Source organism: Heteronotia binoei, chromosome 2, assembly GCF_032191835.1.
Source record: "Heteronotia binoei isolate CCM8104 ecotype False Entrance Well chromosome 2, APGP_CSIRO_Hbin_v1, whole genome shotgun sequence".
In the NCBI taxonomy this organism is placed as follows: domain Eukaryota; kingdom Metazoa; phylum Chordata; class Lepidosauria; order Squamata; family Gekkonidae; genus Heteronotia; species Heteronotia binoei.
This window is the reverse complement of record NC_083224.1, coordinates 126,009,594-126,027,031: the sequence shown is the minus strand read 5'-3', so window position 1 is coordinate 126,027,031 and position 17,438 is coordinate 126,009,594. Positions and strand designations below refer to the sequence as shown.

Below are 17,438 nucleotides of genomic sequence, written 5' to 3'. Positions count from 1 at the left end.
ACCTTAAAGAAGAATTAATTATAAGGGTGTGACTATTTTAAAATGTATTTATTCGTCATCCACCTCATTACAGAGTTATAAAGACTGCATTCTTCCTACTATTTTGCAGTTATGATGTATAGTGTATACTGTGAGTAATGCAATGATTACACAAATTTAAAAACAATGAAATAAAAACAGTATAATACACTGCTTAGACTGGATTTCTGGTCACATAGTATTGATACCACTAAATTATTTACAAGCATCCACTCCTACTTACATCCTTATGACAGGTAGAGGATATTGTTGTAGTGACAGGATCTGATATTTCTGCTGTTTTATAATTCTTAAACACTGTGCAATTATCTGCCAAAAGAGAAAGTACAGCACAAATAACACCAGATAATAGGTGAATACGGTTTCAACCACAGCATTTACTTCTTTGAACCTTTTTCTGCACTAGAATAGTTTGAATATCTTCAGTCTTAGTGCAGCAGTAACAAACTTTTTAATAAACTTCTCCTCCTTCACTCGACATCATGACACAAAAAACATGAGGTTTATTTTGTTCTATTAAAGGCCTATGTGGGCAGTCTGAAAAGCCCAGACTAACCCGAGCTTGTCAGAGCTTGGAAGCTAAGCAGGGTCAGTCATGGCCAGTACTCAGATGGGAGACCACCAAGGAAGACGAGGGTTGCTGTGCAAACCACCCCTGCTCATCACTTGCCTTAAAGACCCCATGAGGAGTAAGTCAATGGTGACTTGAAAGCACTTTATTTATTATTAAAGGTCAATGTAAGGAAATAACAATTTCCTTCTGAAAACATACAGGCTACAAAGCTCAGTACATGGTAGTCATAAACACAGTCACAGATGTAGCAAGTCATCACCTCAAATAACCTCTTATAAGTAATAAGCAAAAAAACCCTGTCTGGTCCAAAAGTCCTGCTGCATGAGCCAAATGGGGAGAAGGAAAATGATCTGTTCCATCCACCACCCAGCTGCTTCAGGCTTTCTGTAGTCACTTTTCAAAGGGGATAGAATTGTGCTCTAACAGTAGGAACTTTGGATCCAAGGCTGAAGAGTAATTTATAGGCTGAAGACACCAAAATGAAATTCTCAGGTCACCATAAGATTCATGGGGTAAGAACAGCAGATGTGATGGCAGAACTGGCAAGAGACAAGCAAGATTGCCTGTAGTGAAGCATACATGTGTACAGGGCCTTTTTTGTAGAAAAAGCCCAGCAGGAACTTATTTGTATATCAGGCCACACCCCCTGATATCACCATTGTTTCACACGAGGCTTTTTTGTTGAAAATGCCCAGCAGGAACTCATTTGCATATTAGGCCACACTCACTGCTGCCAAGTCAGTCATAATTGTGAAAAAGGTAAGAAAAAAAGGATAAAAGTAAGAAGTATCAGAAGCAATGTGTTGGCCTATAGGTGCATCTGTTCTAATTTTCCTGAATAGTAGTTACCTCAAGGAAGTATGCCATTAATAACTGCTCTGTATCTATGCTATCTGCCCTATTCTGGCTCCTTTTCCAATCACTTAATTAAAGCTTCAGTCATATGCACACTTAAACTCAGTGGAATTTACTTCCACATAAACACACACTGCACTGCAAGATTCACACAGTTGCCTTGGAATAAGTCCTAATGAACTCATCAGTAGTGGCTTCTGATAAACAAGCCAAGGATCTGGCTGCTACTCCTGACTTGGCCCATGCATTCATTTCCAAAAGCAACATTAAAAGATAAACCATCCATTGATTGGGGGAGGGTGAAAAAAAGCAGGGGGAAAGATGCTCTAAATTGATGATTTCCCATTGGAGGGAACTGACAGAATGTGCAATCCTGTGCAGGTTTACTTGGAAGTAAACCTCACTGTGTTCAATGTTCAACAGTCCCAGGTGACTGTTTAAGATTACAGACTAAAGCACTTCTGCTCATTGTATCAGATGTTAGGAACAGGAATAACTTGTGCTTACTGAATTTGACATTAGCTAACTGATGAGCTGAATCAATGACAATCACATTTTTCACAGGCTACATGAAAAGTATGAAAATGACTGTATGACATGGCTTCTAAAGTGTAGTCATGGTCTTACACAGGAACCTACCTTCCTAGAATTCTGGGGTAGAATCACACCATCATCCCACACCCTGGCAGAAGAGTAAAATGCACTGCTTTCTTCTTCTAGTCTGGAAATGCAAAATTTTGTAGAGGTAAAGCATTTTTTTAAAAAGCACACAAATGCTACCTTCAGAGATATTTATAAAGAATCTGTATAGTGATCCTGTATGCTCCTTAAAGTGTAACCCACAAATTTCCTCAAGGGAAAGACACCCCAAAATGTAACCCAAATCTGCTCATTCAATTAGATTCATTATATTTTAGAGTGCTGAAGATAATCACCTGCAGAGCAATTTTAGAGATTCAGAATGATTTTAGTTGTTTAGGAAATTCAGAAGTATCCTGAAAGCCAAAGCCAAACAAATGTCACTAACATTAATTCAATCTTAATTTAGAGGTTTTCGTTCACAGTACACTTACTTTTCCTTTAGTTCTTTTAACTCCGTTCCTGTCCAATTGTCACTCCAAGTCAGTGAGTATGTGGGTAAATGTCTTGAATCCACAAGAGCAATTCTTGCATTAGGCCAAAGGAACAGGAAATTTGGATCAAATGATCTCCCACACTAAAAAAAAATGCAGCCAACTTCTCAGTTAAGCATGCTAAACGAACTATCTACACATTAGAAGGTGTTAAAAAGTTTTTGTAATATGACAGAATAGTTTATACTATACCACTGATCTCAGATCTTTTATATAGCAGTGGTAGGTGGATAACTGTGAGGTGGATGGGGCTGAGAGAGCTTTCCCAGAAGCTGCCCTTTCAAAGACAGCTCTGCAAGAGCTATGGCTGACCCAAAGCCATTCCCAAAGCAACTGGAAGAGTGGGGAATCAAGTCTGGATCTCCCAGATAAGAGTCCAGACACTTAAACACCACACCAAAATAAAGTGCACAATTGTATCATCCTGAAACCATCACTTCCCACCACCACCACCCGCCATGGTCCATGGAAAAATTGTCTTCCACAAAACCAGTCCCTGGTGCCAAAAAGGTTGGGGACTACTGCTCTACAGCAATTTGCCAAATGAACCATTTTGCTTATGACTTTAATGGTTTTCTGAAGGTATTATTTAGACTTAAGTAAGCTTCTACGACAGAAATCTAATAGAAACTGTAATTCAGTTTTCTATCTGACAGAAACAAATGTATGGAATAGGTACAAAGTCTACATGCATCATATCCCCAGTAAAGCCAGGATGCCCTGCAACTACAACTTAAACTAAGATCAGTGATTTTGTCCTTGCCAGGCCATTCCAAGGCTGTTCATTAGCCATGATGTAACTAATACAGATTAGACCTGCATACTGGAAAGTAGGTGAGAAGAGACAAGTTTGTCACTTGCACCTAACCCTCTGACAGATTAGCCATCATGCTCAAAAACATCTTACCATAGCGTAACTTTCATTTCCATAGCATCCACCAATCACAAGGGTTATTTTGGGGACAGCAGCACAAGCAGCCACAGCCATCATGGAGGCCTGTGCCTTTAACTTATTTGTATGATCCTCAGCCTACAGGATAATGGAAAAAAATACTGACTTAGTTTTGTTCACAGAGATTCCTTCTGTCTCTCCCAACATACAGACTCCAGCGATCATACCAAAGTAAAAGTTTTAAATCATTATTTGCCTGCCAACTCAAAATGGAAGAAGAGAGGGGGATGCTATCAATTAGTGTTATATTCAGGTTATGTTCAAGTGTCATTACTAGACATATGACATATGAAGCTGCCTTATACTGAATCAGACCCTTGGTCCATCAAAGTCAGTATTGTCTTCTCAGACTGGCAGCGGCTCTCCAGGGTCTCAAGCTGAGGTTCTTCACACCTATTTGCCTGGACCCTTTTTTGGAGATGCCGGGGATTGAACCTGGGACCTTCTGCTTCCCAAGCAGATGCTCTATCACTGAGCCACCGTCTCTCCCCCCAGACTTCATCTTTCTACAAAACTACTTCTAGCTGAGAGAAGAAAACTGCATGTGCAGAACAAAGAAAAGAAAGCTATGCAAACAAGTTTCAAATTGGATGTAAGCTGACAGATGTAAGCTCATTCTTCTCCATGAATAAAAACAAGCCACACTACTTGGAAACACTGAACTTCAGAGGTACTTCACTGTTTATTACAAGTGCTTTCAATGTTTATAGCATTGAGTGCCACTAATATTCTTCCCTAACAGAAAACAAGATTAATTGATCAAGAGACTAAGCTACAAATAATTGTTTTGCATTATTTAAACACTGAATAAATAGCTCAATTATTTTTAAGTTGTTTCACAATCCCAGAGTTATACTTCTTTCAGCATGTCCATATGGTATCCTAATGAATTCTCAGAAACTATTTGCCTCCCCTTCAATTAGTGCAGGGTTTAAAAACTAAGGGCAACTTTTCCCTATTGAATTATATGCAGAATTAGATCTACTTGTTGCAGCTAGAATACTGACCTCATCATCTTTTTCTGTGAACTCTGAGGATACTCTAGAACACAACCCCATCTCCTTTGCAACCTTTGCATCAGAGAGAGAATCTGTAGTGCTGGGTAAGCTGTCTTTCAAAGATGTTTGCATCCTGTTTCAATCTTTTTTCTAGAGGACTTCTTGACTGTCTCCTGATGAACCACCTGAATATCTTCTGACGCTGGTAGAGGACTAGAACAGGTTAAGGGGCTCATATATATTGCAGAGACCATTCTCTGAAAAAGCACATATGACCCTTCGGTTTAGAGCCATTTCAGTGCATTCAGTCTACTTTACCTGAGCAAAACTGACTGGCTCTGCCGACTGTGGAGCTGTATTCAGGATGAACAGGATGGGAATATTTCGTTGATTACAAAGCTGAATGAAGTGACAGCCCTTTAGAGAAGCATCATGAGTCAGCTCACCGTTGTTAGCCACTATTCCAACCAGCTGTCTAACAACATGAACATGTTATGTAGCTTAAAAGTGATGGACACATTGCATCAAACTAAATTAAACCAAAATCTTACATGCTTTTTTAGTATTGGAGTTTAATCATACCATCCTGAAGAAGCCTTGTATTTCTCTCGATATAAAGCCTTCTGAAATATTTATAAACTAAGAGTAAGGCCCATTGTGAAGAAAAATGCAATGGGCTCTAGAACGAGGCTCTGGATGAGTGCCCCCCCACCCTTGCAGTCTTTCCACCCATCCAAGTGAAGGCATTCACTCCCCCCCACCTCAAGGGGAGCTGATATCTGCCATCTGGAGAGCAGTTGTAATTCTGAATGATCTCCAGCCTTCACCTGGAGATTGGCAACAGTGGTTCCCCAGGATGAATTGCATTGTACCTGTCTCATCCCTCCTCAAACCCCACCCTCTCCAGGCCCCACCACTTAAACCTCCAGGAATTTCCCAACCTGGAGTTGGCAATCCTATCTCCTTCCCTTTATCTGCCCCCTGACTTCAGCTTTTCATCACCTTCCCCCTCCCTGCAGCCTCTACATAGGAAAAATACAGTCTTTCTCCACAGTGGGAGAGAACCAAAGAAGCTTACTTCATTCTCCTCTTCCCCCTTTGACCTGAACAACAACCCTGTGAGGCAAGTTAGGCTGGAAGTGTGTGACTGGTCTGAAATCACCCAGTCAGCTTCCACAGCAAGAACCTGGGTCTAGCAGACCCTGCTCTGAAGCCCTAACTCCTATGCCCTCCTCAAACCACCACAGAATTTCTAGGGATTTCCCACCAACCTGGAAAAGTATCAATAAAGGCTTCTGGGTGAGTGCCCCCCCTTGCTGTCTTTCTACCCACCCAAGTGAAGGTATTCACTCCCACACACACCTCAAGGGGAGCTGATCTCTGCCATCTGGACTCCAGGTAACAGCTCACTCTCCTCTGGCTAGCACTTCCTAGGGGACAGTCATGAATTCTAAGGAAACACTCCCAGCAGGGCCTGGCTTCCCTGGCTATTTCTGTGGCCCTTGGGGGCTGCGTGTGCTGGGAGGCCTTTCATGAGGCTGCACTAGCTCTGCAGCCCTTTCTGAGGCTGGTTGACAGAGAGGACTCAGAGAAGAGTTGGAGATGTGGCTGCCTCTGAGGTAAGACTGCTGTTGGCAGTGTGTTCAACATTCTTGGGCCTGCAGTAGGTGGGGCCAGGGAAGTCAGCCAATGGGAGGCCAGAGACAGTGACCGAAATGTGATGGGCCAATAACATGTCCTCCCCACAGTAACTGCCAGGACTCAGGTTGGTTGCATTTTACTGACAGAATAAGTGTTGCTGGCTAGCAACAGCCACTTGGGTGGGAGAGAGGAGCAGATTCAACCAATGGCATGCAAGTACTCTTGATTGATAGTTTGATGGGCCAAAGGCTGATATCCCACAGTCCCACTGAGCCCCAACCAATCAGGATGGTCAGATTTGCCATCACAACAGGAGAATTATTACTAAAACATATTTTATGTTAACTAAAATACTTTCATTCTGAGAAATTTAAAAGAACAGCAAGGTATGGGCAATTTTTTGTCCAAATCCTTACAGCAAGTCAGTGGCAAACCTTGGTGACGTATTGTGCATATAATATATTGCAAAACAGTGTTCTCTAATCATAGTTTTAAAAAGGTTTTCCATTTCTTTATCAAATTAAGCAAATTTGTTATCAACAAGGATGCTCTAGGTCATCCTGCATGGAATGGGGTGGTTTTTAGGACTCTTCCAACTTTTTAATTCTGTGACTCTAGCAAGATACAAACTCACAGTGAAAAAAATCAAAAATAGTACATAATGACAAACAACTAAAATCTAACTGCAAAAGGTTTTTCACATTAATATTCACTTCAAGAGTGCAGAGATCCTTCTGTGTTTTGAGGCAAGTGTCACTGACTACTGTAACATATATGATGTCACTGTCCTTATTTTAGCTTGTTTCAGTTGCTTCAAGTGCTAGTTCAAAGCACTGGTTAATGTATTTAAGGTTAATAAAACATTAAAATGCCAAATTCAGGCAACAACTTACCACATATTTGCTATTAGTTTTCCCTGTGGTAGTTCTAGCCATGTAAACAAATGGTTATCTGTACTTCTACAAAGGTGCAACATGTCTGTGTGGGGAGATATTATACTGGACTTACTGTGTGATAAGGCTACAGGTTGCAGTTGAGGGCCTTCTCCCTTTGAGTGGTCAGGTGACTGCTTGTTATACAATTTGAGGTGAAAAGCATTCATCTGATCACCCAAAGGAAAAAAAGGTACACAGCTGTAGATGCTTAGGCATCTACATTTTAAAATATTTTACTTTACACTATTACTAGTATGTAAGGTCAATAAATTGGCAACTTCTCTCCCACTTTATCCTCTATCAAATTAAAGTTTGTCTATACTGTAGACCCTGTGACTAAACTCAGTTCAGATGAAGAAATCAGAAATAATAATTAGGAAAGTTATCTTTGTACAAATAACAGTGCACATGATTGTATCCTTTCAAAATCACAAGATAAAGCCCATAGTAGCTCTGCATATTTATCCTGTGAGTATCAAAAACATACATTTTTATTAATGAAGGCTCACAATTAAAGAATTAATATGTAGCTTCCAATCTTAGCCTATGCTGCTCCAGACGCTTCCTGCGGCAAGCAAAATACACTCATCCATATTCTCAGTGGCACAATTTGCTTTTCCATCATAATGAAGAAAAAGCATCTCAGCTATCACATTTTCATCTCAGAGGAAATCAATTAGTCCGAGTCACAAGCATGCTTTATTAAACCTAGCAAAATTATCCACTTTGTTAGTGGTGTTTAGAGAAAAGGTAAATGTTAAGGGGAAAGGTTATAGTCCCCTAAAAGCTTCTTTTCATATACAAAATTGACTTTAAATATTAACTCTAGTTGTCAAATTTTATATGATTTTACAGTTAGAGAAAGCAGTCATACTAACTACCCTAAGAGAATTAAGTCTGCTGTTTATCCAAGAGGTTGACCCAAGAGGTGGCAGCTCAGGTTCTTTCATCCTTCATCACGAGCACAGGGCTAAAAGAACTATCTGTGGAAATTGCTCGCCACACATCAAAACCATCTTATCAAAATACAGCAGCACTAAAATAAATGTCTGAAGCAGCATTCATGTAATGAAAGCTAGCAGGGAAGTATTATGTTTTCCCTGGACAGACATCAGGGAAAGGCAGGCAGCAGGTGGCCAGCTGCTGGGAGAGCTTAGTGCAGTGTGAGTGGGACTGGAGGAACCTGGAATAAAATAGCTACAAGAGGGCAGATTTACATAAGCAATCCATAAGCAAGAGCCACAAAAGGCACAGTTGGCTACAAATGGCAGCAAATCTAAATTCACCATGACCACAGTGAAAAGCTGATCTAGACCACAGAATCCCATTTACTAATTATTTTAAATCTAACTAATTATAACTATTTTAAAGGAATCTGTTCTGGCTGTTTTTTAAAAAACTCTACTCTTACCCTTCTATGTAAGCAAATCCAGTCACTAAAGTTGTTCCATAATTAGCTTTGAATTCCTGGAACCTGCTGCCATCTATCATGCGGCTCAGAATCTATAAAACATTTTCAAGAGAAATGAAAAATCAATATTAAGAGGCTTTCTAAAAGGAAAAAAAAGACATCATGCTTCCCTTCAGTCAGAAATTGTGCCTTGTTGTTTGAAGATCATGTCAGATCACAACTTGTACACTATTAAATCTAATAATGTGTTAGGCACAAAAATAAACAACTTTAACTGTTAGGTAACAATCGTACACCAAGTGTCAAGCTTTACAGTCAGCCTCTTAAACATACACAAAGGGGAAAAAATTCTATTCCCTTGGCTATGAACACTTCTATTGATTAAAGATTTACAGTCTACATTTCGATTAAATGCTCCTCAAAACAGTTTACAAACAACAGATTAAATACAATATAAATAGCAGCTCTCCAGGATCATTTCGAAGTTAGAAAAATAGCACTGGGGGGGGGCAGAGATAGCAATTTAAATCCCTTTCCTTGCATACTGCAATCTTGATCAGAATCAAGTGTCACTCATCTGAAAACTAAATTTTAATAACTGCTTGAATTTCCAAAACATGGAACTTGATTCATATACCCAGTTTGGCCCTCTGATAATCTGGTTTCCAGAGAAGTGGCATGACAGAGAACATGTATATAAATATACTGTAGTCACTGTGCACATTTATTTGAGTGATGCATGACCAATATGAATATGATTTTATGTCTAAAGAATGCTTATATGATTTGCTAATCCTTACAAATTACAATTTTTAAAAAACAAAACAAAACCCTACTTAGCCCCATTTTAGCCCCAATGTTCTTCATTTGTAATGAGTATTTATTTATTAATTTATTAAATTTATCATCCATCATCCTCAGGGTGGAATACAACACAGTCATATAAAACATCAATAAAACAATAAAATTTAAATAAGAAATAAACTTCATAATCTGATTTACTACGTCTTCATTGACTTCAGATGGCACTAAAATCCTAACAGCATTGTAGGGATGGGAAATGGGGGAAATGGAAGTGCCAAGGCAGAACCGTTGCTGTCCTCAACCAAATGCCTAGCAGAACATTCCTGCCTTGCATGTCCTGCAGAACTGTAAGATGTCCCACAGGCCATGGATGTTATTTGGCAGAGAGTTCCACCAGACTTGAGCCAGGGCAGAGAAGCCCCTAGCACTGATGGAAAACAGCTGGGTATCTCCCAGGCCAGGGACCACCAATAAATTCTGATCTTTCAAGAATAATACTCTTCTGGCCATATACCAGGTACGTAGGTCCCTGACTATTAAGGGCCTTAAAGGTCAGTACCATAACCTTGAATCTGATCTGGTACTCCACCAGAAGCCAATCCAGCTCATGCAGCACTGGTTGAATATGCGCTGTGGGGGGGGGGGGAGTGGAGGGGAGGTAAGGACCTGTACTGCTGCATTTTGCACCAGTTGGAGTTTCCAGGTCAGACTCAAGAGCAGGCCCACATACAGCGAGTTATAGTAATCCAATCTGGAGGTGACTTTTGCTTGGATTACAGTGGCTAGGTCAGGGTGAGACAGGTAGGGGGGCAGTTGCCGGGCCTGGTGCAGTCTGACAACATTTGTGACCTGGACCTCCACTGTCAAGGAGGCATCCAGGATCACAACCATACTCCTTATGATAAATGTCAGTCAAGGGCTGGGAGTTGGCACCCCAATGCAGAGTCTCCCCAGTTCAGTCACAGAACCTCTGTTTTACAAGGATTCAGTCTTAGCTGGCTCTGTTTTAACCATCCCACCACAGCTGCCAACCCAACTTTTCTGGAGTGGCATCTGGCTGGTTGCTCGCCAACAGATAAAGCTGTGTATCATCAGTGTACTGTGTATCAGTGTACTGATGATACCCCAGCCTGAACCTATGTACCAGTTGGGCAAAGGGGAGCATAAAGATGTTAAATAACATCAGGGAGAGGACTGCCCCTTGAGGCATCCCACATATTAAGGGGTACCTAAGTGATATCCTCTCTCCCAGCACCACCCTCTGTCCCCAACCTTAGAGAAATGAACTAAGCCACAGCAAGACTACAACCTTGACACCTACATCAGTGAGGCAGTGGGTCAAGAGATCATGATCAACCATGTCGAATGCTGCTGTGAGATCTAATAACACCAGCAGTGCCAACCTGCCTCAGTCCAGCTGTCTGTAGAGCTCATTTGTGAGAGCGACTAAAGCTGTCACTGTCCTACGGCCAGGGTGGAAGCTGGATTAGAATGGATCCAGAGCCAATGTGTCATCCAGGAAACTCCGGAGCTACTCTGCAACCACTCTCTCCATTACTTTGCCCAGGAATGAAAGATTTGAAACTGGGCGGTAATTGGAGGGATCCAATTAATTGGCTTTGTATAGTTTTGCTCTCATTTCAAGGGGACAGTATTAGAATCCTTTATTTGTAATATACATATTTATCTGGGTACTTTTGTCCTACTTTTCACCACTTAACATGGGTTCATAGTGGCTTTCAATATCACCCCCATGCACACACAGAAAACTAAAAATAAAAGCCAAGTTAACAACATATCTACCCTCTTTGGGGGAGGGGAGGCAACATACTATGTAATAGCAGTTCTGCCATCAATGGCATCAGTCTCTCCCCAGACAGACACTCTCTCCCCTCCTCCCACTTCCACTGCATACAAAAGTTGTCCTAGTATCTGATTCAAGTACTGTAAGTTATTGGCTCCGCTGCCTATACCCATTATTTTGTGTCCAGCTGGTGGACCTCAGTTTTCCAGCACAAGACAAAGTAGTTCCTGCAAAACTAAAATCTGCCCACCTCTTTTCAAAACCATGGTTTAGAATTAGTTCAGAATTCCAATTTTGGATAAGAAACAAATATCACTTTGTTGAGGCACCTAAACTTTTGCATGGCAGAACAATCTGCGAGTAGACTGATACTTTCTAAACCAGGAAATCTTCAGTCATGGCTCAGCATATAAGAGGACAAGGAGGAAAAATGAAAGGAGTATGTGAGCCCAAGGATGTAAGCTGATTTGTACATAAAGTAATTGTGCTTTGTGTGTTACACATGAATACAGCCATAGTTTAAACTACTGTTTTAATAGTCTTATAAACGAGAACAAATCTAGACTCACAAACTCAAAAAGAAAGCAGTAATCTTGCACACAGATAGCTCAAATCTCATTGATCTAAATGGGATTTGTTGTAAGCAGTCTCACTGTGGGCAATATTGCAATTAATGTTCTTACCAATTTTATATGTAGAGTGTAGCGATAATCTTTTGGTGCAAGTCCTAGCAGCTCATCTACACAGTACAAAGGGTTGTCATATTCCAGAGTATCTTCTTCAGGAATTTCATAATTCAGTGTTGCAAAGATATTTCGAACACATTCATATGCTTCTTTTTCTGAATACGCAAAATGATCAACACAGCCACTGACTCTGAGCAAGAAATTATGCACACATAACAAGTAAGGTTCAGGACAATAATCACAGGAAGTAAAACATTAATCGGAACAATATAATTCAATTAAACCAGTTGTGTTCATACTGCAACTGTCTCATGGCTAAAAACAGACTTTTACTCTTGTTTTAAGCATAGTGCAATTTTGTTCCAGAAAATGGGTTATAGAAACACTAATATATGAAGTGATTGCTCTTCCATTTGCATTTTATAGAAAAAACAGTATAAAGAAGCTCTATTATCCTTCAACAATATTACTTCTCTTCATAAAAGTTATTTCAGAAGATATAGGGTTCAATCAAAAAAATGCTCTTCAATTCTGTTCGTGTGTGTAAAGTAACCCTCAGTAACAAGTAAACCAGTATAAAGACACAATAGATTGTCTCCACTGAGCTATCACTGCCAAAATAATGGATGGTTTTTCAAACACTATTATTTCTTATGAAAATGATTTTAAATAAAGAATTGTTACAATAACATTCCTTAAAGAGCCTGCAGTGAATCTGACTGTAAACATCAACCTGACTGCTGGTTTTGATCCAGAATTTTCACACATTTTGAATACAAGAACTTAAGATACTGCCATAAGAGAAGTACTTTATTTTGGTGATTACTGGATGTTTTGTTGTGAAGGAACTGTATTGTGATTATTTCATTGTTTGTAATTAGTTGCGCACCTGTGGGTACCAACAAGGTGTCAGAGCCTTTCACAGCAGGCTCTTTAATGAATGTTATTCTAACAATTCTCTATTTAAAATCAGTTTCATAAGAAATAATAGTGTTTGAAAAACCATCCATTATTTCGACAGTAATAGCTCAATGGAGACAATCTATTGCGTCTTTATATTGGTTTGTGTGTGTTAAATGTCATCAAGTCACAGCCAACTCTTGGAAACCCTGCAGGATTTTCAAGGCAAGAGATCTTCAGAGATGGTTTGCCATTGTTTGTCTCTATGTAGAGACTTTTGACTTCCTTGGTGGTCTCCCATCCAAGTACTAACCGCAATTGACCATGCTTAGATTCCAAGATCTGGAAGCTGGATATTACAAGTGCGTCTTTTAGGGCATGCAGGGTATGGTCATCACTCCATTTGAGAACTGCCCTCCCAATGCAACTGCCAATATATTTTATCAACTGACAATTCCAATTCTAAGAACAGCTTTTATTTTGGCAAGAATGAATGCTCTTCCTTCAGCAGTACTGGAGGGCAGATATAATAGGATATCATACTCTAATAGAACATGCAAATGCTCATATGATAAAACAGAAACTCTCAAACATGATTACAGAGTGCCTGATATTTAATGAATTGGGGGCTAATTTGGTCACCCTTTACTTAAAAATAGGGAATTGCTGAGTGTGCAAGCCCAGGTGTCATGGCTGCTGTCGTATACAAATGATCGTCAGCCTCTCAGTGACAAAATTCATAGGCACAATAATCAAGTACAAGAGAAATAATACTGAGTAAGGTTTTAAAAATAATTTTTATTCAAACTTTTGCATAAGGCAATATCCATAAAGACAGTAGATAGACAGATTCCGAGATCTGACAAGATTGGGCTAACCTGGGCAATCCATGTCAAGGAGCAGTTCTGTTTACTAAGGCTCAAACTACACTTTATAACTTAATAAGACATGTCTAGGTTCCCAGAAACAATTCTCAGTCCTTGCAGTCATACAGGAGCCACAGGGGGCTTCATTCCAGTGTGTGTGTTGGGATGGGGGGGGAGAGACATGGGGTTCCTGCATTTCCCCCTAGCCATTTTCCTAAGCCAAAGTGGACTAGGGGAACTCTTTGTCCCATTTTTGAACTTCCTTCCTGGAGCTATTTTGGGTCTGGAAAATGACAAAGAAGATGAGTGCATGAGCCCCTTCCCACTCCACTGTGGTCCCAAGCAGAATAGGGCCCAGTGACTCTTTAAAAAGCATTTCTCTGTGGCTCCTGAGTGACTACAGAGAACCTGATTTAGGTCTGGAAAACCCTGTCCTGAGTCATTAAAGCTGTCAAATCTAGTTCAAGCCTTATTAAAGCAAACTCCTTTAGTTAGTCAACAATAGCTGCCACTTGTTAAAAGACAGAACATCTAGTTTGGACCTCAGCAGTATGCCTTGATATTAACTGAGACTTAAAGTGTACTTGGAATTGCAGCCCGAGTGCATAAAGAAGATTGGATACTGACTTTAGACCGTCTGACTCTTCCTTTTTTGCCACCCACAAGTACAGAAAAATACTACTTAAGCAAAGACAGAACGTTTATATATACTAAATGTAAGTCTGTATAGACGTATATAGACTTTCCAAATAAATCCTTAGGCCCAGCACCTGAACTGAAATTTGACACTAAAATTAATTTTTCTATTGTTCTATTTTATTTATAATCCCTCATTCTCAATGGGACTCAAGACAGATTATAAATATGGTAGAACTAGTCAGTCAATGAGCAGAATACAAAATATAACATTTGGATGATAACAATATTTGAACCTCATAGCAAAGATTCCTGGTAAAACAGAATAATGCAGTGGAACTAGACTTGAAGAACTGTAAGAAAAAACACAGTGTCTCTAACAGAGGCCACCTTCCAATCTCATCCATTCCTCTACAAGAATACCCCCTGAACAATTCTGTTTTTCACATTTTGCAAAGCAACAGAAATGTGGGGACATTCTAATAGTCTCAGGCAGACTGTTTCATAGATATGACACATTCACATAAATCTAACTGGAAAGCATATTGGCGGAGAGCCAAAATTCTATGCAATGGATTTTTCAGTTCCATCCCCTCCAGAAGTTTCTCCAAAACAGAACTTTCTGGGGTGCAAGAAGCTACTGTTTATAAACAGAAATGTGCTATTTCCCCTCTTTTCTCAGTCATCCATGTATGCAATGATGCTTCCATACAGTAGAGGGGCTGGGGGTGGAGAGAAAAAGAAATAGGCAGGATCCCGGTCATTATATTCCCCTGAGTGAAAATGAACCTGCAGGATAGGTTAATTATGTGGTATAAGAACAATTGTGTCTAAAAAGAAACAAAGAACTGAAAAAGCCAACATTCCTTAGCAGGAAATATACATTCAGTAATACAGTGTACATTCACAATTCTTGACCTGAAAACAGATTCAAGAGCAGAGGCTTGTGCAAATTAATCAGGGCTTCTCCATTTTCATTTTTAAGAGACACTCAAATTCTCTTTACAAAAACTACCTGAAAATGGCTGTACTATGACTGAAGGTCATAGATTCATTTACTAAGATTTTAAAATGTACCTACCTGGAGTGCAGACTAGCTCCTCCCAGTGCCTCAGAAAGAATGTCTTCTCCTGTGGCAGCCTTAACTAATGGGGGCCCAGCAAGGAACAGTGTACCAATTTTATCTACAATGGCTGTCTCTTCTGCCATGGTAGGGACATAAGCACCTCCAGCTGTACAAGAACCACACACAACTGCTACCTAGAGGACACATCAACATTGCTGGTTAAAAGGGAAGTGCAGATGGGAAATGCTTCAAATATCAGCAGTATGTAGAAAAGTTAAGCTGTGATTGCAGCAACAGCATGCAACACCACAAAAAACATTTTACAGTGGAAACCTAAGCAGAGCTACACCTTTTTATGTTCAGTGAAGTCAGCGAGTTTAGAGTGTATATCTGCTTAGAATTGCACTGCGAGTTGCCAGGGAAAACTCCAAAGAACCAGAGATTTCAGATTTAGGCTTTTCATAATCCAACCAGTGCCCCATCTAGCCCAGAATCCTGTCTCACATAGTGGGCAACCAGTACCTCTGGAAAGCCAACAACAGGGCATAGAGGTTGAGGCCTTCTCTGAAGTTGCCTTCCAGCTTTGGGGTTCAGAAGTTTAGTGCCTCTGAATATGGAGTTTCCCATCAGTTGCCACGGCTAGTAGCCATTGGCAGACTTATCCCCCATGAATCTAAGTCTCTTTTAACCCTTCCAAGCTATCAGGTTTGTTTGTTTTTTTGACCCAACAAGTCATGGGAAAAAACTGATTTACCCATTTAAAGCTTTCTACAGGCACCAAAATCCTGCTGAGCCTTCTCAACAATGAACTGCAGTGCCATGAAGTCCCTCTCTCCCCTCCCCACTGCCCTTCTTTTTAGTTTCATCAAAATGGTATATGGGGTCCATCTGGCCCCCAATAGACTTGACTTGAAAATGAAAGCACTATGCATAATTATTACTGGGGTTTCTATTTCTCCCAACAAATACTTAAAAAAAATGTTCCCATTTTAAATAGATAGACCAATACCTATGATTTCCATTTCATTGAAAGGTGGAAAAAGCAGTGAAAACAAAAAAGAATTCTCATAATTTATATCTATAGACTTTTTTGGCTTTGATGTTTTATACCACTTTTAGAATTGGGGACTGCAACAACCCCCAGGGAAGCCAGTCTTTGCAACCTGAATTGCTGAGCACATAGCAGAAGTAGGTAAAAGCTCTGTGTCTGTGCTCTGTCAAAGCTTCCCTCATGCCCACAGCCCCATGGAAAAAACTCAAATTCAATGGTACTGCAGTTTTCGAAATGGGGTTGTTCATGGGGTCGCCCAGTAGGATAAGCCTGGATATGTTGAAGACATCCTCTGAACCTCACATTTTTCAAAATCGAAGGAGCCATGAAGCCTGGAACTCTAAATGATGCCTGGTCACCTGTTTTCTGAGCTAATTGCTTCCCTAATTGCTTCCTTCAGATTTGGCAAGCCTCAGAGTGATCTTCTCAACTTTGCATATCTGGGGTGGGGGAAGTACTTCAGATTACCCCAGCCACCTGTCCACTGAGCTGAACTTTGCACTGAACTGTTCACCTTCAAGTTTCTCAAACCTCTGATTGGATCATTTCAATTTTACAGGGCGAAGTTACTCTAGATGACCCATAACCACCTATGCATTGAACTGCTCACCTGTGATCCCTGGCCACCTGTTTTCTGAGCTAATTGCTTCCCTTTGCCTTTATTCATTGTTCCTCTATTATCACAAGTTTCAATGTTGTAACAGTTAAAAATTATTGTTTTATAGATTCCCAACTCTGTCTTCTGCTTTAAAAATGGTAGGCTCAATTTAACCCCATTTATGTTTTTGTGGAGTTCTGATCTTTTAAATGAGGGGTATGTTTGACAACAATTCCAAATCTGTCACTCTTTTGTCCATTTCTGAAGGAAGTTATTCCTGAGGTCTGATTTTTTTTTCTTAGTAGCTAACGCTATGACAGAGAGAGCTATCAGGTTTCCATTGCTTTTTGCTATAATGTGGGGTCACTTTGACGCCTATGCTGAAATAGGATAGTTGGGGTTTTTTTCCTGGGGAGGGTTAAAGCTGTTTATTCCTGAGGCTATCAATACACCCTCTGGCAGCAAATTCCACATTTCACTCACTCTCTG

At 40.2% G+C, this 17,438-nt stretch overlaps 1 protein-coding gene across 2 annotated transcripts in view; it reads right to left on the bottom strand.

Annotated features, from left to right (window-relative positions):
• Positions 1-29: 29 nt before the first annotated feature.
• The window catches only part of LOC132566704 (methylcrotonoyl-CoA carboxylase beta chain, mitochondrial-like), a 170,793-nt gene continuing 153,384 nt past the window's right edge, over positions 30-17,438 (bottom strand). For both annotated transcript variants that reach the window (XM_060231987.1, XM_060231986.1), the window contains exons 6-13: positions 15,316-15,494; positions 11,830-12,022; positions 8,539-8,630; positions 4,870-5,026; positions 3,509-3,631; positions 2,542-2,684; positions 2,108-2,189; positions 30-348 (exon numbers count right to left, since the gene is read on the bottom strand). In XM_060231987.1, coding sequence (XP_060087970.1) covers positions 259-348; positions 2,108-2,189; positions 2,542-2,684; positions 3,509-3,631; positions 4,870-5,026; positions 8,539-8,630; positions 11,830-12,022; positions 15,316-15,494 — 1,059 coding nt within the window. In that variant the 3' untranslated portion in view covers positions 30-258. The remainder of the gene's footprint in view (positions 349-2,107; positions 2,190-2,541; positions 2,685-3,508; positions 3,632-4,869; positions 5,027-8,538; positions 8,631-11,829; positions 12,023-15,315; positions 15,495-17,438) is intronic.